The 23,950-nt window shown below is 45.0% G+C and overlaps 1 protein-coding gene across 4 annotated transcripts in view; it reads right to left on the reverse strand.

Moving 5' to 3' along the window:
* The window catches only part of FAM184B (family with sequence similarity 184 member B), a 124,367-nt gene that overhangs the window by 20,820 nt on the left and 79,597 nt on the right, over positions 1-23,950 (reverse strand). The window contains exons 9-13 of one of the 4 annotated variants that reach the window (XM_082600782.1): positions 15,622-15,751; positions 14,628-14,819; positions 7,555-7,708; positions 3,965-4,128; positions 968-1,146 (exon numbers count right to left, since the gene is read on the reverse strand). In XM_082600782.1, coding sequence (XP_082456908.1) covers positions 968-1,146; positions 3,965-4,128; positions 7,555-7,708; positions 14,628-14,819; positions 15,622-15,751 — 819 coding nt within the window. The remainder of the gene's footprint in view (positions 1-967; positions 1,147-3,964; positions 4,129-7,554; positions 7,709-14,627; positions 14,820-15,621; positions 15,752-23,950) is intronic. The other 3 variants (XM_082600783.1, XM_082600784.1, XM_082600785.1) reach the window with 3 other exon arrangements.

Here is a 23,950-nt window from a genome sequence, read left to right on the forward strand (position 1 = left end):
TTAAAACTGGTTCTTAGTATATCCCTGTGTTGTGACCATCAACAGTAATTCCAGAACATCTCCATCACCCTCAGAAGAGACCCTGCATCTGTCAGCAGTCACCCCCAACTCTCTCCTTCCTGCAGCCTCTGGCAACAACTAATATATTTTCTGTCTCTATGGATTTGCCTGTTTTGGACATTTCATAAAAATGGAATCATGAAATATGTGGCCTTTTGTTATATGTGGTTTCTTTCACTTAGCATCATGTTTTCAAGGTTCATCCATGTTGTAGCATGTATCAGAACTTGATTTCTTTTTATAACTGAATACTATTCCATTGTATGGATGTCTACCACTTTTGTTTATCCATTCATCAGTGATGAACAGGAACAATGATTTTTAAGTATTAAAACTGTAAGGTCAACATTAATGTATCTATAATTATAAGTGGTAATGTCAAGATTATACATGGTGTGAACAGAATACTGTACAGAAACGATATGTAAATTATTTGTCAGCATATCATGCAACTGTGATTATTTTCTAAGGCCCTTCTAGCTCTGGTTTTATGAATTATGTGAATGTAGTATCTTCATCAATAAAGTGTAATGCATTAAGCATTAGATTAAAATTTGAAAAAAAGAAAAAAAGAGCACACAGAACTGTCTTAACTATTCCACAGCACTGACTCCCTAAGGCTAGTTTTGAGGATACTTTTGGCATCGTTAAGTTTGATTCCATAAATTCCCTGATCTGTAGGGAAATAGGGTACCCCTCCCCCCATTTCAGGGCTAATCCTAGGCAGTTTTGAGATCTAGAATTCCTAGACCACTGATCCTTTCCATGGGTCAAAGGAGTAACATCAGTGAAGTGCTGGTGTACTAGGGAGTCCTTTCTTTGGGAAGATGCTGAGGGTGCAACCCAATCTTAGATCCCAGAGGCTCACCAAGGGGCAGAGGAGAGAAGCCCCGACCCGCAGACCTACCTGCGCTGGTCGCGGAGCTGCAGCGCCTCCTGCCGGTGCTGTTCCACCTCGGCCTGCAGCCGCCGCACTGTTTCCTTGAGCTGCGAGTTCTCCTCCCAGAGGCTGCATCCCTCGCTCGGCTCCTGCTCGGCGGCGCCCTTGCCCGTCGGGGAGCCCGCCTGGCCCGGACCGGCCCCCTCCTAGGGAGAAAGCAGCCAGAAGAGCCGTTTGCAGGAGGCGCAATGGCAGACAAGGGCCAGAGATGTGCCGCGGCAAAGACCCAGCCTGGAACCCAAATCGGGCTCCTGATTCAGGAGCTCACGTCTAGTCTCTTAAGTTTCCTGCTTTGAGAGTTGGCCAAACGTGGCCCTCAAAAAGTTTAATAATGCTGGTGAGCCAAGAATGTGGCTTAAATGAAAACAAGCCCAACACTGCACGTGTGGAGTGGCGGTGGGGGGGAAGGGGGGTAGGATGTCTCTGAGTCTCTTCTTGTTAGGACACTAATTCACTAATTACCCCCCAAAGATCTCATTCCCAAATTCCATCCTATTGGCGGTTAGGGCTTCAACATGGGAATTTGGGGCGAAACCACACAGGGCAGGGGAAGGGGAGAGTGAATATTTGCTGAACGATAACAATGTCACATCACCTCACAGGATTCTGATACAGTGGGTCTGGGTACATCCCAGCCCTGTCTCTCTTGAAAAAGCCTCCCAGGTGACTCTAAGGCCACCACAGGTGTAATCCACTGCCCCACTTGCCCTTGCCCGCTCCTTTACCTAGGGTGCCTTCCACACCCAACCATTCCTGCCTTGGTGATGCCTTCTCGACCCCTCAGGGGAGAGGCGACAAGCTTTCTCTTCTCTGAGAGCTAGATCCTCTCCGTGTAGAGGTTATAAGGAAGTGCACTGATTTGTTGAAATCCTGGTTTCCTCCACCAGACCAGCAGCTGTTCCGGGAAGGAGCCATCTCTTCTTCATCTTCCCAATCCTATAGCACCTAGCACAGTGGCTGGGATTCAGCAGGTGCCAAATGAATGCTTGCTGCGAAATGATGCTTGAATATCAATGGTTCAGACAGAAATACAAAGACTGATATCCACCATTAAATGGGGTCAGGGTTAATCCCCGATTAGTGAATGTAGCAGTTTTCAAGTCCATGCAAACGGGCCTGAAGGTTTGTGCATCTGTTCCTTCCAAAGACTGAACAGCATTGCACAGGGAGCATGTGCGGCCCAGGCCCTGTACCTCTTGCTTCCACCCCTGGAGTTTTCATAGTGTGGGATGCCCATGGGTACCACCCGGCACTCACACCTGCATGACCTGAAGAGCCTGGTTAAAGTCCTGTGGGGCCACCCTTGACTAGTGGGAGGGAGAAGCTGCTGGATAAGTGCATCCCCCTCTGTACTTGGCTGCGACAGATTTGAGAATTATTTCATGGGGCTCCTCAGAAGATCCCAGTGGATGCAACATCACTTACCTGCAGTGGTGGCCACGCTGGGAATGCATCCTGACGTTGCACCCCCCTTTCACTCCTGCTGCCTGGGGCTACTCCTTCTTGTGGATATACTTCTTCTCTGTGTGGGACATCACCCAGGGCCTTGCTGTTCCTCCCGGAGGGTTCAGGGTTTCCCTCCAGTGAGGTGTAGGTGAGGATTGGGTGTGGATGACCAGGTACTGTCTCATCTACCCAGCCCGGGTCTCTCTCCGTAGCCCTCAGGCAAGCCTGTCATTCATTGCAGAGGGCCCAATATTGGGCCCTCCAGCCACCAGCTGTCACCATCCCACACTTCCCCTAGCTCCTTCCACAGGTCCAGGTGGCCCCAACCAGCCTAGAACATTTAATGGATCATATTCTGTTTTCCCTCTGCTAGACTTTACCAACTGAGCTGAACTCATCGTGATACATCATTTGTTAATAATTCTCATTAAACACAGAAATTGTCTTCAGGTTCTCAGTACCAGCAACATCTGGAATGAACCATCCCCATGTTCCTGCGATCTTCAGCAGGGCTGGGACACCAACCAATCGTGGCCGTCTGCACACCCTGGTGGAGACTCTACTGTGTGCAGAGCCGTGTGCCGAGCACTGGGGGTGGGGCTGGGGGATGAGATGAAGCAGACATGGCTTGTTCTCAAAGGATGCCTAGTCCAGGCGAGGAAACAAGGGCATCCATGAAGTGATGGTTCTCCAACAGGACAGGCAGTAGAGGCGGGTGCCAGCTGAGCTATACCAACAGGAAGTGCTCCAGGAGCTCAGAGGGTAGAGAGGTCACGGGTGTGGAGGGGAGGCCCGGAGGGTCAAGCACGGAGGGATTGACTGGGCACTGAAGAGGGAGGAAGGGGTCCCAGGCAGGGGCCAGGGCACATGCAAAGGCAGTGAGGCAGGATGCAGAGCCTGCATTTAGAGCAGAGAGGGATATGCAGCCAGTGGGTAAAGGCTTTTCAATGCCAGACTGACCACTGGGAGCTTATTCTCACAGCAGTAGGGAGCCACTGAAGGCTTTACACAGATGCACTTTAGATGAATACCTGAAGCTGTATGTGGTGGGCTGGGGAGAGATGCCTGGGTTGTTAGGAGGTCCCTGTGCTACCCAGCAAGGTAGGAATTATGGAGGGCAAGGAGGGGGATGATGGGCCGAGTCTGACCAGAAAGTTCAAGGAGAGTCAGCACTGACCTCTGGTGACAAGCTCACCTGTCCTCACAGGAACAGGGAGGTCTAGACAGGGAGTCTGCCTGGGGAGGTGTTCTGAGAAACTCTCTGCAGGTCTACAGGACGGACCCGGTCTGGCACCAGCACCCTGAGATCCCACTGCATGTGCATTTAAAATAACACGCTGCACTTAAAGCTTGTTTTTCCTTTCCAAAGATGGGAGCCTGCAGGCTCATCAAGTGTCCCCCAGGCCTGTGGAGAGAGAGGTTCTTCCCCCCTTCAGACAGGGGGTGACCGAGCACCCAGAGCCTCTCCCTGACACTGCTCCAAGAAGGGTGTGGCATGGGCAGGGCAGGGGTGCTGACCTCTGCAGTGCCGGCACGGTCCTCGCTGTCCCCTGGACACTGGCTGATGGCCTGTGGCCTGCCCACACTGCCCGGGGCCCTCAGCTCAGCCTGCAGCGCTTCCAAGTCCTTCTGGTGCTCAGAGCAGGCAGCCCGCTGCTCCGCCAGCTCCTGCCTCAGGGCCTCTGCAAAAGGAAGAGCAGTGGAAGGTCAGGAGCACGGTGAGGCCAAAGTCTCTTCTTCTGCAGGGACCACAGTCTCTGGGGTGGGCTGGAGTGGGGAGCTGCTGCAGGCACTGGTTCGAGTTCCCCAAACTTACTGACGTATTTCAAGAGAACAGTAACCACAATACCATGTATACAGCACTAAGTGTGTGAAACCCTTGAAAACCAGTTAAGCCCTACCACCATCCTATCCACTATTATCCCTCCCATTTTACGAGAGAACAGAGCCTCAGAGAAGCTGAGCAAGTAGCCCAGAGCCACCCTGCTAATAAGCGGTAGAGTCGGGATTCAACACTTCCCACGGTTCTTCTTCCCTTGGGGCCACCTGCTTCGCCATTGCTGGTTAGTTAGGACGGGTGGTGGGTTAGGGTGGGACCGCCTGGGTCCAGAGCTGAACCCCGAGGCAACACCTGGCCACAGCACCAAGTCAGAAAACTAAGAAGAACGGGGAATTAGCAAATGACCCAGTGGCCTCTTCTGGGGGTGTGGGTCTCAAATCGGAAATGTTGACATTTGTGCCAATACTTAAGGAGACAAAACATTCACAGGTCCTACTTCTCATGGATGTAAGGTCCCAGCTGGATTGTGAAGGCGGGAGATGGCATATCATCCCAACAGGATCACGATTAAAACCAGAATCATTCAGGAGAAATGTACACACCCTCCTTAACTCAGGGACCAGTGCAGCCAGAAACTCGAATTTCTCCTCTGAGGATGGTAGGTGATTTCTGATAGTGTAACGCTTACCAGCATGATCAAAAGGCAAAGAAAACAATCATTTCAAAAAGAAAATTTTCTGATGGAGTAGACACTATTCAGTGAGCTATTAATAAATTTACTTATTTATTTACTTATTGGCTGTGTTGGGTCTTCGTTGCTGTGCGCGGGCTTTCTCTAGTTGCGGCGAGTGGGGGCTACCCTTTGTTGCCACGTGCGGGCTTCTCATTGCGGTGGCTTCTCATTGCAGAGCATGGGCTCTAGGCGCGCGGGCTGCAGTAGTTGTGGCTCACGGGCCCTAGAGCACAGGCTCAGTAGCTGTGGCGCATGGGCTTAGTTGCTCCGCAGCATGTGGGATCTTCCCGGACCAGGGCTCAAACCCGTGTCCCCTGCACTGGCAGGTGGTTTCTTAACCACTGCGCCACCATGGAAGTCCAAGCTATTAATTTTTAAAGAGATGATTTTCAAGTGCTAGTAAACTTGATACTTTATTTTCTATTATGGACTCCTGAGACCATATTTTAGTTATTGCAAATTACTTTTGAAACATTGTTCCAATAATCCTAGAGGCCATAAGATACCCAGTACAGGCCGTAGTACAAAGCAAGTGCTCAACATATATTTGTAAAACAAATAAATGATGTTTAGAGTGAAAATTAATGATATTGTGAAAGCGTATCAGTTGTAAAAGATTTCCCATAAGCTTACTAAGGTTCTCTGAAAAGGACAGTATTTAAACACATATAGAAGTTTAATGTATTCTGATGCTATTATGTTGAAAACTTTACTTGATCATCTTCCTTCTCCTCTAGGATTTTATTATAGTGATTTCTATAGTTTAAACACAACCCAATTTCTGAAATCCTTTATCACAAAAACATGTGCAATAAAACCCTTTAGCAAAGCAGGAACTACAGACAGATCATTCATTACCTGCCCCTCTTCTCTCATACTATCCCACCATCCATCCATCCATCCATCCACTCATCCATCCATCTATCCACCCATCCACCCTACCACCTGCCCATCCACCTATTCATCCAGCATGTCTGGGTCCCCACCCCAGTATGTCAGGTAATCTGGTGGACACTCAAACCCTTTGCCCCTCACACACTGACTTATAATGCAGGTCAGGTGTGTCTCTCCAGATGTTGGAATAGGAGTAACCAGGAATTTCTAATATCACCTGTGGTGGTCCGTGCTCCCACCCACCCAAGGCCACCCACAAAGCCTACAATTTGCTATCATCATTACAGAGTCCACAAAGCCCCTTCTTCCTGGGACTTGTGCTGAGCATCCCCGTCTGTCCCCAGGGTCCCTCCTGAATCTTTCATCCAGGTAAGGACCAGGCTGCTGTGGGCTCAGAGGGGCCAGGGAAGGGGCAGCAGGGATGGCTGCTGTGGGGTGTTGAAATCACCAGGAGTGTCCAGCCTGATCTCAATCTGGGGAGTCTTGTTTCTGAGACAGGTGGTACAACCCAGGTTTTATCTTGTATAATGCGTCTCTTTTAGATGCTGCTAACTTTAGCATTTCCCACGCGGTCGCCTCATTCCAGGGTAGCTGCTAACTAGGAAATCTGTGGGACTCTCCCTCTCTCTCTCCTTCTTCCGGAAATGTGCAGAGCTGACATGCTGACATGCAGTGAACAGGACATACTGTATAATGAAAACTCAATCAAGCAGCAGGTAGAACTTATTCACGTATGGAGGTAAAGAAAATGCTCTTCCCAGAATTCTCTTAAGGAGAGCCCTGTCTGGGATTGAAGAAATATTTTAAAAGGTCAATATGGTCTTGAATGCTAGGCATGAAATAAGGAGGGCATTGGTCTTGCTCTGAAGAGTGAAAAAGAAGATGAGAGTACAAGAGAAAATGAGGGAGAGAGATGATCTACAAAAATGGAGAGAGGCCCTTAGAGTCAGCCATGCAAAGTTGGAATATTCAACAATAATGACAGTGAACATTTACGTAGCATTTATCATGTACCAGGCTCTATTCTTCCCATGTATATACTCACATAATTCTAATAACAGCCCATTGAGGTGGATACTATTATTATTCCCATTTTACAGATGAGCAACTGCGTCACAGAGCAGTTAAGCAACTCGCCTAAGGTCACACAGCTAGTGAGCACTGGAGTCAGACTTCAAGCCCAAGCAATTTAGCTTTGGAGATCTTTACTGCCTCTGGAAACTTCCAGAATGCTTTGTGTGACAGGTTTTTGCTGTGGAAACTGAAGAGGAGGTCAGTTTCATGCTGGGGATAACGCGGGGACAGGGAACAGCCAGGAGCCTGGGGGCCTAAGTCCCCAGATTTGCAGAAATCTTCAGAAATGAGCGTTTGAGGTTATCTCATGAAACTCTCACGAAGGCTAAGAGATCTGGCTTATGTTCAGTAATGATGATAATATTATCTGCACTCACTGGGCTCATGCTATATGCTAAGTATTTTATATTTAATATCTCATCAAATCCATACAATGCTTCTATGATGGAAGGACAAGTGTAACTCCACTTTACAGAAAAGGAAAATGAGGCTGAGGGCAACCTGTCCCACATCTCACATCTTGTTGGCGTCAGAGCCAGGAGAGTCACCCTGGCCCTTACCCCTGGGCCCCCTGCTGCCCCTGGTTTCTGCGTGTGAACCCTGCTGGGTGCACAGCTGGCTGCATACCTAGCAACAGCGCCTGCTGAGCCTGCATCCTCTCCAGCTCTCCCTGGAGCTCTTGCTGGGCCTTCTCCTCCAAGGCCTGTAGCTCTAGCCGGTGCGCCTGGTGCTGGATCTGGAGGCTGTGGCTGGATTCCTTCTTCAAGTGCTCCTCTGTGGCCTGTGGGCAAAAGTGGGAGGAAGGAGGCATGGAAGTGGGCACAGAGGAGAGACCTGTCCCTTTTGCCTAGATCCTCCTTTGTGCTGGGGCCCCCGCCCTGAGCACTCACCACTCCCTGATGGAGGGCTTATCAGGCTACAGCGAATGCTCCCCTGCCCATCTGGAATGACAGCGATGGCCTGGCCATAGCAGCCATTTTGTGCTGTGTGAACCTAACCCCTGTTCACAGCTGACTGGACCAGAGTGGACACCTGTTCCAAGCTGGGCCAATCGTTGGGAATTTGGTGTTAGGAGGAAGAGAGCAGGAAAGAGACAGACAGACACACTGGCTATAGGAAAAGCAAGAAAACACGTTCTCCCCTATAGGGCCCTTAGAAGGGACACAGCCCTGCCAACACCTTGATTTTAGGATTTCTGACTTCTGGCTTCCAGAACGGTCAGATAATAAATTTGTGCTGTGTTCAGCCACCAAGTTTGTGGTAATTTTGCTACAGCAGCAGTAAGAAACTAATAAGTTTCTCTTTTTTTTTGCAACAGAGAGTTCCAGTATCACATACCACTTTTCAGGTGAGGAAACTGAGGCTGGGAGGGATGAATTAGCTTTCCCAAGGTCACACAGAAAAGATGCAGGATTAGGAGGAAAGAAGCTCAGAAAGGTGAAGTGCCATGACTGAAGACAGGTAATGGCGGGGGCAGGAGTGTGACCCATGGGCGGCGGTGTCCAGGGCCCAAGCCCTACCCGCTCCCTCATGCAGCCCCTGGGAACAATGAGAAATAGGACTGCAGCAAATGCATGAGGCTCCCATTAGGGGTGAGCAGACAAGGCAGGTACCTGAAGACCACAGCGTCTTTGCTTTGCTGCTCCCCAGCAAATGGGGAAAAACGGTCTTATTCCTCTCGTGGGAAACTCAGTCATCCCCTGGTGAGTTTATTTAATAAGACAGAAAAGTCTCGCACTTTTCAAACTCTCTGATACTCTCCTCCTCTTGCACTTGCTGCAAGGCTCAGAGAACTCCAACTGGTGACCTTTTTATCCCTCGGGGAATGTGAATGGAGAGATTGAAGCAAAGGTTTATAAACGATGGAGACAAACTCTCTCACTCTGACCCGGCATCTTCAGGTCAGCCCTGCCTGCCTTCTGGCTCAGAAGCCCTTGGCAGTGAAGACCATGCAGGGTTTAGCCGCCAGATTTTATATCAAGTCAGACACTCATCCCTGGCAAATTGCTCTAGCCTCTTGTTTGCCTTGCTCTTGTTGTGGCTGGTTTGGGGCCTCCTAAGCGGCCTGACTTCACCCCCAACTCTCCATGTTCCATCCTATATAAAGTCTCCGTCCCCTGTGCTCCCAAAATACCATGCGCGGCCATCTCATGGCTCCAATTTACTGAATTACAGCAACCTGTTTGAGTGGCTGCCTTTCCCCTTAGAGGTGAGCTCCATAAAGGCAGACTGTGTTAATCATCTTCGTATTTCCTGAGCTCAGCACGATGGTAGCTCAAAGTAAATGCTCAATAAATACCTGCAGAATCAATGAGTAAGAAGAGTGGATCTTCTTAAAATTGAGCTCTTCTATGGACTGAATGTTTGTGTCCCCCCACCCCCAAAATTCATATGTTGAAACCTATTCCCCAATGTGATGGAATTAGGAGGTGGAGCCTCTGGGAGGTGCTTAGGTCGTGACGGTGGAGCCCTCATGAATGGGATTAGTGCCCTTATACAAGAGAGCTCAGAGAGAGCTCCCTTCCTCTTCTGCCATGTAAGGTTATAGTGAGAAGATGGCCATCTATGAGCCAGGAAGCAGGCTCTCAACACACCCCAAATCTGTCTGATCTGAGACTTGGACTTCCAGCCTCCAGAACTGTGGGAAATAAATTTCTGTTGTTTATAAGCCACTCAGCCTATGTTATTCTGCTAGAGCAGCCTGAACAGAATAAGACAAGCTCTTATTCAGTCATGTACTGTTCTAAGCACTATGTGGATTATCTCTTTTGACGCTCTCAGTGGTCCTGTATGGTACATACTATTAGCCATCATTTTATGAATGAGGAACCTGAGGCACAAGGAAGCCTAAGCTCCCTTTCCTCTTAAGTGGCAGACCCAGGATTTGAACCCAGGCATCCCACTCTTAATCACTATCTTGTGTTAGGAATGACCAGATGTCTGCCATCTCCAACGAGAACTGCAACCTGTCTCTTTTGTCTCATTCTGGAACCATCCCATGCAGACTGGAGCCAGCAATAAAGACCCCGTGAATCTGGTTCCAGGGTGACCAGGGACTGGGGCTTAGAACCGCAGGGTCCCCCCAGTGGGCAGAGCACCCTCCCCCTCTCCCACCACCAGATCCTCCTTCCTCCAATTAGTCGGAGGCCCTGGGACACCTCCCTTGCAGGTGGGCCAGCCCTCTGTGCTTCCTCTGCCTCCTGCAGGGGATTGAGGCCTAAAGCCTGGAGGGGTAAAGCTCAGGCCAACCCAAAGGCCGGCGTGACCCAGCAGCGAATAACCTGGGAATCTCGGCAGCTTGAGCCCTTATAGATTGCAAGCCAACCTGGAAAAAGATTTAAGAGAATAAAGGAAGAAAAGGAATTCACAAATTTTATAAATTTATTTATTTATTTTTCGCTGCATTGGGTCTCCGTTGCTGTGTGTGGGCTTTCTCTAGTTGCGGCGAGTGGGGGTTACTCTTCATTGCCGTGCGCGGACTTCTCATTGCGGAGGCTTCTCTTGTTGAGGAGCACGGGCTCTAGGCACGCGGGCTTCAGTAGTTGTGGCTCACGGGCTCAGTAGTTGTGGCTCGCGGGCTCTAGACCACAGGCTCAGTAGTTGTGGCGGATGGGCTTAGTTGCTCCGCAGCATGTAGGAACTTCTTGGACCAGGGCTTGAACCCGTGTCCCCTGCATTGGCAGGCGGATTCTTAACCACTGCACCTCCAGGGAAGTCCCAGAACTCACAAATTTTGAACACCTACTAAGTGCCAAGCAGTCCACATTGCATGATCTCATTTCTTTTTTCTTTTCTTTTTTAAAAAAGCCTATTTTATAATTTTATTGGGGCAATACATGCACATAGTATAAACAGCCAAATAATATTTTCAAAAAAGGAAAAACAGCACCTCCTAGCCCTCTTTCTTCCTCCTTCTGCATCCTGCCCACTGGAGGCAGCCACTGGCAACTCTTTTAGGTCTTTCTTCTGATATTTACCACCATTAACAAGATAGTACCTTCCTTCTGCTCTATCTTGATTATTTTAGAAATTATGAATTGTCTTCCCATTATGATGGATAAGGATTTTGGTCTCATACATTCTTCCCCTTCCATTCCTTAGATACAGTTATCTTGCTTTTTTAAATACAGTAAAATATATTCAGCATTTATCCTTCTTGTGAGTAAATACCATTTACTGCTGAGCTAAATGAACTATAATTATTAAAATCTACCTTATACAAAGTTTTGTTTTTCCTTGCGTTAATAACTACTGCATTTTTAATTTGCTTAGTTTTCTTTGGAGATTTGGCTAAGTCTTCCTACAACCTCTAAAAGCTTTGTAAAATACTTTCACGACAATCTTTCACATGGCCAAATCGGTCAGAGAAACCATCAGGTCTATTTTTCCTCAGAGGCATCTCTTCTAGAGCCCTCAGTCATCATGCTCCAGTCTAGACTGAGTTGTTCCCTCAGCCAGTGGCATAGCTGGGCTCCTAAAACCTTCCTTCTCCTGTGTTGGATTCTCTGTGGCCTGGATCCCTTTTATTTCCTCTTTCTTGATTTGCTCCCTTGTTTTGGTGGGATATTCTTCAAGGAACTTCCTAAGGAAAAGTGTATGGAAGATGTATAGGTCCAACAGGAGACAGAAACCACACAGTAATTTAAACAAGGGAAACTGAATCTAAAGAACTATTAAGCTCTGATAGGAGAGTAACTATAAAGATGCAAAGAGATCTCTGAAGGGTATCCTGAGGCTGAGGGAGAGCATTCAAGAAAGGGAAAGCTTGGAAGGGGGAGCCCTTCCCCAGCCTGGGATCCAGACCTTGTTGGAGAAGGTGTGGTGGCAGCTCACTGATGGAGGTCACCAGGTTGCCCAGGCCAGAGTCAAGCAGGAGTAACCCTCCACAGCGCTGGTGAGCCACAGATGGGCAGGTACCCAGAGGGGACGGGGGCACCAATGCAGGCATGAGGGCCAGAGGGAACAGTGTTTGCCTTGGGAGGGTTGCAAGAAACAAACTTCTGGGGTGCAGGCAACAGCAGCCAACAGGCAGGAGCCCAGAGTCAGGGTGTGCAGGTGTGAGGATGGAGTCTGTGGTGTCCACATCGGGAGACCACAGGATGGTAGTCACTGGGCCTGGACCAGGGCTACGAGATCACCGTGAAGTCACTGGGGGAGTATCACCGATGTCCTCACACACCCAGGGCTCTGTTCAACTGTGCAACAGAAGTCAGAAACAGAGCAAAAATGCAACTGCCAGAACCAGGAAGAGAAGCCTCCTTCTTCCTGCAAGGTGCCTCCAGCGCCTTCTGCTGACAAAGCTTGACACTGTGCGCTCTGTAAAGGAGGAGAAATGCTTAAAGAATCCAGATCATTATCGCAAGCAGGCATCAAGAGCTGAGAGGCATAAACTGATAACAGAAGGTAAATTTCCTAATATTTCATTTGTCTGATATATTTTTATTCAATTTTCACTCTTGCTAATGGTTTTCATTGAATTTCTCAAAATTGCTTCATGATCTTCTTGCTTCCCTGTTGCTGTTGAGATGTCTGATGACATTTGGATTCAAGTACTTTGAGTCTGGTATCAATTTTCCTCTTTGGGAGCTTTCAGAATTTCTTCTGTTTCCTCGGTGTTCTGAAGTTTCAAGACAAGCCTGGGTCGGGTCTTTTTCATTTCCTTATAGGAATTTCATTCTGTTATTTCTTTGAAAATCTCCTCCCCTCCATGATCTCTTTCTAGAACTCCTATTTGCTAGATATCAGCCTCCTGGATTGTGTTTCTGCACTTCTGGTTCCTTCTCTCCCATCATCCATTCCTTTGTCTTTCTACTTTGCTGTCTGGAAGGTTTCTTCATTTTCTATATTTCAACTCATTTACTGATTTTTAAGTTTTCTGCTATCCTGTTTTTTATTTTAAAAGAACTCTTTCTTGCTCTAATTGCCCCCTCCTTTGCAAATAACATGTTGTCCTTGTTTCATGGATGCAAATCTAATCTCTTAACTCTGAGGATATCAATCCTCATTGAATTTTTTTTTCTGTTGCCTGCATTAGCCATTTCCTCTGAGTTCATTCTTTTCCTCTTGATAATCTTGGATTCCCACTCTCCCATTAGAGACTTCCTCGAAAGTTTAGTAATCTTCTGCTGTCTCTTCATACTTAAGAGTGGGCACTGGAGGATAATCAGAAGCTCCATCTGTACTTGGGGTGGTGCAGCAGGGGGGCATCTATTGGATGGTGAGTTCCTCTGGGGATCTCGGTTCTAGCTGCTTGTTTTCTGGAGCTGAGCAGAGAAAGCATTGCTGGGGGTGTGACAGAGGTGACTGTAGCCCACCTAATGGTTCAGTACACAGATTTTCACCTAAACTTAGTCTCAGATGCAAGCCTCATCCCAGCCTCTGTGACTGGTACTTCCTAATTCAGAGTCTCTCTGGCTTAGTTTACCCAGGGATCGCTGCCCCCCACCCCAATCTCTTGTCCTTAAATAAGACAGAGGTAATTGGCTGGATGTGCTGGGTAAGCTGGGAACCTGGGCTTCTAGGTGAGTCACACTCTCCACTTCACTCTTGCCTTCTGTTTCCACTGGTGCCTCCAATTCCTGGCTTCTCTGAGTTCCACTGTCAGCTTGATTCTTGTCCTTCTCTGTCTTCAGGCACTTTGGTTTGAGCCTCTCTGCTCTGCAAGGTCATATACTATGTCTCCATTTGTTTCCTGTCCTCATGTATTGTGGTTCAAGGGTACAGATGTCTCCCAGCTTCATCTGAACAGAATATGCTTCTGCTGTGTGTCTTTATTGTTTTTTTAGAGCATTTCCAATAGGAAAGAATTCAGAAGTCTTTATTTTGCCACCTTAAAACCAGAACTCCCACGTTTTTTCATTTAATTATCTTGACATCTCAAAGAAGTGGGTCTCAATATCCCCAATTTATAGAAGGGGAAATTAAACTTGAGGCTTTAATTCAGTGAGACCCTTGAGTACCTAGCTACTATGAGCTAGGAGAGGATTCAGTAATGGACAGGTAGAGATGGTTCCTGGCTTCAAGGGGCTTCCAGTTTGGTGAATTTGATCATATAAAGAGGGAATTAGCGTGTGAAGCCAGCCCGCTGTGTGAAGCCCGTGGTGACAGTGTGCTATCTGTAGCAGTAAGAGTAAGCGCCCATTTCCTGAGAGAGCAGGGAGGGAAGGCCTTCTGAGAAAGCAGAAGGTAGAGGTGACAGGTGAAAGGTGCCCGAACCTCCCTGCTGATTACACATCGCTGAGGGCCTGACCACCTCCTCATTGCTTTCCAAGCCATTCGGAAGGTCTTTTTCTGCTGAGCTGGTCTTTCTCAATTCTGGGCTGCCCTCCTCTTTTTAGCTGCCAGCCTGAGCCTGACTCCTTAGCACACATCATGCATAACATTGCCCAAGTCATGAAAGAAAGTTGTTCTTACAATATCAAGATCATGAGCAGATGGGGAAAAGCAGTACCAGAAGCTCAAGGGACCTGAGTCTGAATCCTTGCTTTGCCACTTACTAGCTGTGTGACCCTGAGCAAGTTACTGAACCTCTCTGAGCCTCTTTCCTCATCCAGAAAAAGAGAATATGATAATAATGACCTTGTAAAATGATTGTGGGGACTGGAGATAATGTACATAAGGCACCTCATAAATCGCCGAGCAGGTGCTTGCACAGCAAGGGCTCGGTAGTAGTCAGTGGACACCATCGTTAGCACCCTTACCTTGACTTCCTGGTTTTTGGCCTTCTCGAGCATGCGGAGCGCTCGCTGGTGGGCGGCCTCGAGCTGAGCTTTCGCCACCTGATTCTGCTGGACAGTCTCCTGGAGCTCGCGGTCGGAGAGCTGCTTGAGCGCCCGCAGGTCCTCCCTGTAGTTGCTGGTGCACTGCTCCAGAGCCTGCTGCATCTGCGAGACCTGCCCGCCAGAGCATCCGACCTCAGGCTGTGCCCCTCACCCCGCCTGGGATTTTCTTTAAACATAAAAGCTTTCTGAACATCTCCACAGTCCAGCTGAGCCTCCTCTACCCAAGGGAACTCTGAGGGGGGTAGAAGCTGCAAGCGTAAAGAATCTGGGGACAGCCAGCCCTCCTGGGGGCTCCTCAGCTAGAGCCATGGATGGCAGGGAACAGGGAAGAAGGGCTGGAACGTATGCCACCCAAGAGAAATCAAGAGACCAGAAAACCCTCCAAAGGTCTACACAGCAGCCTCCCTTGCGTACCCCACCCTGCCGTGCCCAAATCTCGCTTTCTTACAGAAGCTTTCCCTGACAACCCTATTTGGCATTATACACACCCTCTCATCACCAGACAACCTCCCAATCTCCTTCATCCCGCTCTTTCTTTTTCCTGAAGCCCGTAACATGTTCTAATATACTATGTGCTTTGCTTATTTCCTATGTCTAGTATTTTTTGTCTGTATCCACCTCCTCTGCTAAAATACAAGCCCTGTAATGCAGGACTTTTGTATGGTTTGTTCACTGACGATATCCAAGCACCTAGAAGAGTTCCTGGCTCCTAGCAGGCGCTCATGAGCCATAGCAGGTGTTGAATGAATAAATAAACAGAACCCAGAATCCCACCTCGCCCTGGACCTGGAATACCCTCCCCAGCTTGAACAAGAATCAGGCCCTGCATGCATTTCCAAGGTTGTCTGCAAGACTAAGCAAGAGGTAGGGTCTCACTCAGCATGAGGGTGCATCCCCACCACGGCTGTCCTACCTGGGCTTGCAATCTGGCCTTCTGGCTCTGCCACTCATCCTGCAGTCGCTGGATTTCCGGCGCCTTCTCCTTCGGCAAAGAGCCCAGCGGAGGCTGCAGGTCACTTCCCTCCTTGAGGGGCACTTCGATCCTTTGAAGATATGGAGGCCAAAATCACAAGAGATCCCAGGCTGGAAATGACATGGTCACCCTGATAGCATCTCAACCACTCGGGCTGGGAGGAGGGAGCTCCGATGGCGGCTAGTGGAATGAGAGACATCTCACTTGGACTTTAAAAAGCCACTTGACTACAAATTCTCAGTGCTATTGCACTTGGGATACTGTCAAGATTCAGCTGGAATCATCCGGTATCTGTTTTAGTGGGTGCTTAATAAATGATGATTAATTGTCAGAATGACTGAGAGCTTAGAATTACTTATATGGGGTCCCTGGGGGCTTCAAAAGACGAGGTCTTTGTGGTCTAATTTCACAGCTTTTCCTGCATATGGAAAAAAATAACAAAACAATGATGCTTTACTTAAATACAGTACTTTACACTTTTCAAAGCACACTAAAAACTTTTACTGGCTGTCCCCAGCTATAGATAGGAGGATTATAAATAGGCCTTTTTGTGTGTGTAGCAAGAACAAGAAAATGCTGGTTTAAAGCTCCAGTAGTTTCTGCATTCTAGAAGAGATGCTGACAAATATTTTTGGAGGAGACTTTCCTGTACTCAGTTCTGTGCTTTTAAACCAGCTGAGAAATTCAAATGTGATTGGTTGAGATTGTAAAGTTAAGTATTTATCCTGTTTAACAGTGCAAAAGGATGCCACACGGTGGGCATCTCTGCCAAGATTGCTGGGACTCAATGACATTTTGCTTCCTCTGGCAAAGACATCAGGCCAGAGGACCAGAGGTTAGGGAGTTAGGGCCCTGGACTGTGAAGAAAGGCCATGATAAGAAGGACTCTGGCTTGGCAGAGGTGAAAAGGCCCAGCAACATGGACAGAGGGGACCCTTGAAAGGTAGGGCAGGATGCTAAGGGTAGCATAGCAAAGTGGTTAAGAGGATGGACACTAGAGCCAGATTGCCCAGGTTCAAATTCCAGCTCTACTACACTGGTTATGTGACCTTGGCTGAGCTCTTCAAATTGTCTGGGTTTCCTCTTCCATAACATGGGGTTAATAATAGTACCTTTCACACAGATTGTTATAAAGCTTAATAGAGTAAATATCTTAAAAAAATGCTTAACACTATGTCTGGCACATAGTTAATAATCACATAAAAAATTAATCAAACATTTAATAAAGTGAGAAGTTTTCTTTCTCTGCATCCTAATTCTCTTAGGTTATCCTCAAACTTTTGGAAGCTATGCTAAACATAACCATATTTAAGGAACAATAAAGGGGAGATACCTTGGTCTGAGCTCTGGTTAGGAGAAGCCAGAGGTGACAGACAGTGAAGCAGTCTAGAGCAAGAATGATAAGTGACACTACCAGGCTGGATGTGTGAAACAGGTAAACCTTCCCTGGGGAGGGGACCAGACTTTCTCCCAGGGCTCAGTTCTTATCTTTAAAAATGTTTTATTGAGGTAAAGTTTACAGTATTGAAATTATGTGTACAATTCAATGAGTTTTGACAAATACACACAACCATAAAAGCAACACCCCAATCAAAATATAGAACATTTTCATTACCCAAAAACTTCCCTGCACCCTCTTCCGGTCAATCCACCATCCACAGGCAGCCAACGCTTTGATTTCCATCACCATAGATTAGTTTTGCCTCATCTTAAGCATCATACAAACAGAATCACGTGGTACTACATAATGTCTCTGGAATTCAACCACATTGTTGCAAATGTCAGTAGTTCACACTTTTGGCTGCTGAGAGGTATTTCATTACATGAATACACCATGATTTGTGTATCCATTTTCCTACTGATAAACAACATTTCAGCTGTTTTTATTTCTGGATTATTATGAATAAAGCTGTTAGAAATATTCTTGTACAAATATTTTTGTGGATATATGTTCCCATTTCTTTTGCTTAAATACCTAGAATTGGAATTGCTGGTAGGTATATGCTTAATTTTTTAGGAAACTATCAAATGGTTTTCCAAAGTGGTTGTACCATTTTACACTCCCAGGAGCAATGCATGAGAGTTCCAGTCACTCTACATCATTGCCAACATTTTGTGCTGTCAGTCTTTTAATTTTAGCCATTCTGATAGGTGGGAAATGGTATTTCCTTTTGGTTTTCAGTTGCACTTCACTGATGACTAATGATGTTGAGTACATATTCATGTGCTTATGGGCCATTCATATATCTTTTTTATGGAAGTGTCTGTTCAAACATTTTGTCCATTTAAAAAATACTCTTGTCTTTTTATTGTTGATTTATAGGTCTGTGGCTTGTCTATTCATTTTCTCACTGGCATTTTTTTAATGAGCATACATTTTAATTTTGATGAAGACCAATTTATCAATTGTTTGTGATGATTAATATTTTCATGTCCTAAGAAATCATGTCCTACCCCAAATTTTCAAATATATTTTCCTATGTATTATAGTTTTAACTTTATGTTTAGATCTATGGAACATCTCAAATTAATTTTTATGCATGGGTTGAGATAGAGGTTGAGGTTTATTTCTTCTCATATGTTTATCCAGTTCCAACACCATTCGTTGAAAAACTTTTCCTCTCCCTATTAAATTGCCTCAGCACCTTTAAGAAAAACGAATCTACATGTTTGTGCAGGTCTATTTCCAGAACCTTCATTGTTTTTCATTGATCTATTTGTCTATCTATATACTGATACCATATAGGCTTTATTACTCTAGCTTCATAATGTCTTAAAATCAGGAAAGCCTAAGTCCTCCAGCTATGTTCTTCAAGATTCTTTTATCTAGGTCCTTTGCTTTTCCATATCAGTATTCAGAACAGCTTATTTATTCCTACAAATAGGGCTATTGGGATTTTATATGGGATTGAACTGAGTCTATAGCTCAATTCAGAGTAAATTAAGATCTTAACAACACTGAATATTTCAATCATGATCATTCTGTCTGTAAATAAAGATACTTTTATTCTTCCTTTCTAATTTGTAGCTCTTTTTCTTGCTTTTTAGGACTGGCTAGGACCTTCATGACAATGTTAAGTAGTGAAAGCAGAATTTTTGCCTTGTTTCAAATTTTAGGAGGAATGTGTTCAACATTTCACCATTATGCATGTTTACATAGTTTATCATAGATGATCTTTTTCAGGTTGAAGAAATTCTCTTCTATTCATGGACTGAAGAGTTTTTATCACGAAAGGATGTTAAATTTTGTCGAATGCTTTTGTACATCTATTGATATGATTCTTTTTTTTAATAATAATTTTTTAAATTTTATTTATTTATTTTTATTTTTGGCTGCCTTGGGTCTTTGTTCCTGCACATGGGCTTTTCTCTAGTTGCGGCGAGCAGGAGCTACTCTTTGTTGCGGTTCGCGGGCTTCTCATTGGGTGGCTTCTCTTGTTGCAGAGCACAGGCTCTAGGCACGTGGGCTTCAGTAGTTTTGGCACTCGGGCTCAGCAGTTGTGGCTCACGGGCTCCAGAGCAGAGGCTCAGTACTTGTGGTGCACGGACTTAGTTGCTCCATAGCATGTGGGATCTTCCTGGACCAGGGCTCGAACCCGTGTCCCCTGCACTGGCAGGCGGATTCTTAACCACTGTGCCACCAGGGAAGTCCCGATTTGATTCTTTTTTCCCTTTATTTTTTAATGTGATGAATTACATGATTACCATTCACATGTTAAACCAACCACGCATTCCAGGGATAAATTCCACTTGGTCATGATGTATTATTCTTTTTATATATTGCTTGATTTTATTTTCAAACATTTTGTTGAGGATTTTGCATTCATGATGAATATTAGTTTATCTACATTGGTGAATGTTTTAGGTGCCTTGAAATAAATTTATTCTGTAGTTGTTCAGCACATTGTCTATAGGTATCAATTAGATTAAGTTAGTTAAAAGTATAGTTCAAATCTTCTATGTCCTTACTGATATTAGTCTAATCATTCAATCAAATACTCAGAAAAGGGTGTCAAAATCTCCAAATGTGATTGAGAATTTCTCCCTTTAGTTCTCTCAGTATTTGTTTCATTAGGTAATACAGATTCAGGATTGTTATGTCCTCCAGATGAATTGACCCCTTTACCATTATGAAATATCCCATTTTAATCCCTGGTAATACTCCTTGTTCTGAAGTCTACTGTGATATGAATATAGCCACATTAGCTTCCTTATGTTTCATATTTGCAAGGTATGTCTATTCCTACCCTTTTACCTTCAAACCTAACTGTGCCTGTATTAGGGCTGCCATGCAAAATACCACAGACTGGGTTGCTTAAAAAGCAGAAACTCATTTTCTCATACTTCTGAAGGCTTGAAGTCCACGATCAAGGTGTCAGCAGGTTTGGTTTCGCTAAGCCTTCTTCTAAGGCTTCTATTCTTCTGAAGCTTGCAGATAGCTATCTTCCTTCACTTTGTGTCCCCATGTGATTGTCCCTCTGTTGGCATTACCAGTGTGCTAATCTCCTCTTCTTATAAGGACATATTGGGTGAGGGCCAATCTAATGACCCCATTTAACTCAATCATCTATTTAAAGCCCTATCTCTAAATACATTCACATTCTAACATATTGGGGGTTAGGGCATGAACATATGGATTTGGGGGGTGGGGCACAATTCAGCCAATAACAGTGTCTTTATGCTTAAATATCTCTCTTGAAGACAGCATATAGTAATGTCTTATCTTTTTATCCTCTCTGGCAATCTCTTTCTTTTTACTGATGTCTTTGTTTCATTTACATAGTAATTATTGAAATGGCTGGGTTTAAATCTATATCTTCCTATTTGTTTTCTATTTGCCCAATCCTTTTTCTTACTGTTCCTCTGTTCTTCTTTTTCTATCTTCTTACCTGACAAATATTTTTTAGGATTCCAGTTTAGTTCTTTTATTGGATTTTTTTTTTAGCTCTTCTTTGTATTCATGTTTAATGTTGCTCTATGGATTATAATTTCTATCCTTAACTTAGCACAGCCTACTTAGAGTTAATATTTCATCTCTTCATATAAAATATAAGTCCCTTATAACACAATAATTCCATTAATCCCTGTTCTTTGTGCTAGTGTGGTTATATATTATTCAACTACATACATTATGAACTCCAAAATACAATGTTTATTATTATTATTATTAAGCTGTTAGATGTCTTTTAAAGAAATTAAGAGAAGGAACAACAGTAGTTTTTTATATTTACCTATACATTTACCATTTCTGATGCTCTTTCTTTTCTCCTGTAGATCCAAGTTTAAATTTGGTGTAATTTCCTTTCAGCTTTAATAAATTCCATTGCCGTTTATCATACTGCAGCTTAGCTGGTGAAAAATTCTCTTAGCTTTTATATACCTGAAAATGTTCTATTTCAGTCTCATTTTTGAAGGATATTTTCACTGGATTTAAAATTTGGACAAGTTGTTTTTTTTTTTCCTTTTAGTACTTTAATGATATTGTTCCATAGTTTTCTGGCTTTCAGAAGAAAATAAGGCTAGAAGGCTGATGAGAAGTCAATTGTCATTAGTATTTATGAAAAGTCAACTGTCCCTTATATGTAATTTGTCTTTTTAAAAAGCTAATTGCTTTAAGATTTGGGGGGGATATATTTTTTTCAGCAGATTTTCTATGGTGTACCCAGTCATTGTTATCTTTGGATTTACTCTGTGGGGAGTTCACTGAGCTTCTTGAGTATGTAAATTGATATCCCATACCAGTTTGGGGGAATTTTCAGTCATTATTTTTCCAAATATTTTTTCCTCCTCCATTTTCTTTCCCTTTTTTCTCTTGGGCTCCAAATACATGCATATTAGACCATTTCATATTGTCCCACAAGTCAGGAAGAATCTCTTCATTTTAAAAAAATCTTTTTTTCCCCTAATTCTCTGAACAAGACACTTTCTACTGATTTGTCTTCAAGCCACTAACTTTTCTTTCATGGTTTTAATTTGCTGTTAAGCCCATCCAATGAGGTTTTCATTATGGATATTGTACTTTACAGTTTTAGAACTTCCACTTGTTTCAAGATTTTCATTTCTCTGCTGAAATTCCCTATTTGTTCACTCATTATAACAATCTTTTCCTTTATGTCCCTGAACATAGCTCATACAACTGTTTTCAAGTCCTTGTCTGCTAATTCCAATATCTAGGTCATTTTAGGCTTTATTGGCTGATTTTTTTCTTGATTACAGGTCGCACTGTTCTGCTTTCTTCCACGTCTCATAATGTTTTCATCAAATGCTCAATATTGTGGATAATACAATGTAGGGAGTCTGTACTATGAATTCCTTTCAAAAGTGTTGAGTTTTGTTATGACAGCCAGTTAAATTACTGAAGGCTCTTTCTGATCCTTTTACGCTTGGATTTGTCTTTTGTTAGAGCAGGTATATTTCAACATTGTCCTTTGTTCTAGGGTGTGGCCCTTACCCTATAGGGTATGTTTCTTACTCCTAAAGTGTTACTTTTCTGAGGTCTCAACTAAATGCTCAGAGAGCTCAGAAAGGCTTTTTTATTCTGGCTGAGCTGAGACTCCAATGTCTGCTAGCATTTAATCTCTGGTATCTTCATTTTCCTCAGCACCATGGCAGCAGCACACTTCTAGGCCTCATGGAGTCTCATCTTGTACATGCTCACTCAAGCCCCTGGCAAGGACCTACAGAAAACTCTCATAGATTTCTGCCCTCTATTCCCCCCACATAGGATCCTCTCTTCTGGTATCCTACCTTACAAAGTCCAGCTGCTTTAGCAGCCCTGAGCCCTGACATCTGCCTGCTCAGCTCAGCTTGCCTCCAATTCTCTGCACTGTGGTTGGCACTGTCCCCAGGGAGAGAGGCAGGAGCAAATGTGGGGTGATTATAGGATTCAACTTATGTTTCCCTTCTGAAGGACATGGTCCTTCTCTGCATAGTGTCCTATTACTCAAAAGAGCTGTCTCATATATTTTGCTCAGTTTATAGTTGTTTACAGAAAGAGGGCAAGTCTAGTACCACTTACCCTGTCATGCCTGGAAGTGGAAGTTTCAGTCCTTATAACTGAGTATTAAAGGAGAGAGTGACCTTGGAAAAGTAGAAAAACTGTGGAACTTCATGTGGCACATAAGAACAGCTGCCCTAAGTTGAGATGTAGTTAAAAGCATGAGTTCTGGAGCCAGAGAAACTATCATCTGGATCCTACCATCTACCGGCAGTGTAAGTAGATGGGCAAGTTACTTAACTTCTCTGTTCTTCAGTTTCCCTCATCTTTAAAATGAAGTACTTCAGGGACTTCCCGGGTGGTGCAGTGGTTAAGAATCCGCCTGCCAATGCTGGGGACATGGGTTCGAGCCTTAGTCTGGGAAGATCCCACATGCCATGGAGCAACTAAGCCCGTGTGCCACAACTACTGAGCCTGCGCTCTAGAGCCCGTAAGCCACAACTACTGAGCCCGCATGCCACAACTACTGAAGCCCGCGAGCCTAGAGCCCGTGCTCCGCAATGAGAAGACACTGCAATGAGAAGCCCGCGCATCGCAATGAAGAGTAGCCCCAGCTTGCCACAGCTAGAGAAAGCCCGCGCGCAGCAGCAAAGACCCAATGCAGCCAAAAATAAATAAATAAATAAATACATTAAAAAAATTAAAATAAAATGAAGTACTTCAATAATGGTGTCTACCTAATGAAGATGAAATGGGTTAATCCAACATTCAGTAAATATTTATTTTCATCATCATCATTATTCTCTGGAACACCACTAATGGGAATTCCCCTCTCTTACTCCATTTTATTGCCCCAAATTCCCTCATACCCTAAAAACCTGATCTTATCCTACCATCTCTCACAAAGCAAGCTATAGCTAACTCTCCTGACTCCCCATGATCCCTTTGAAGTTGATTGTGACCTGCTACCCCCCCCCACCTTAAATCAACAGCCAATGGAAAAGCCACCTCCCTCTTAGAGCCACCATGCCAAACGTTCCCTGACAAGCATCCTTCAAGGGGTTAACTACTGAATATGCAGCCTCACCCCTTAAAGGAGCCAATGAGTTTGTTCTGTCCTACAGCCTCTAACCTTGGATCTTTCTATTCCTTTCTCATCACTGCTTAGTCCTTACACCCCCACTTAAACCACTGTGGAAGAAGCTTACAGACCCCACACCCTCCTCATTTGGTTCTATAGTTGAGGAACCCCTTTATCAATATAGCTATGTGGGAGAAAAAGACAAGTCTGTTGTAACCACCACTGCTGTTGCTCTGCCCAGCGTCTTCTCC

Source organism: Mesoplodon mirus (genome assembly GCF_964341445.2).
Source record: "Mesoplodon mirus genome assembly, chromosome: 2".
Taxonomy (NCBI): Eukaryota; Metazoa; Chordata; class Mammalia; order Artiodactyla; family Ziphiidae; genus Mesoplodon; species Mesoplodon mirus.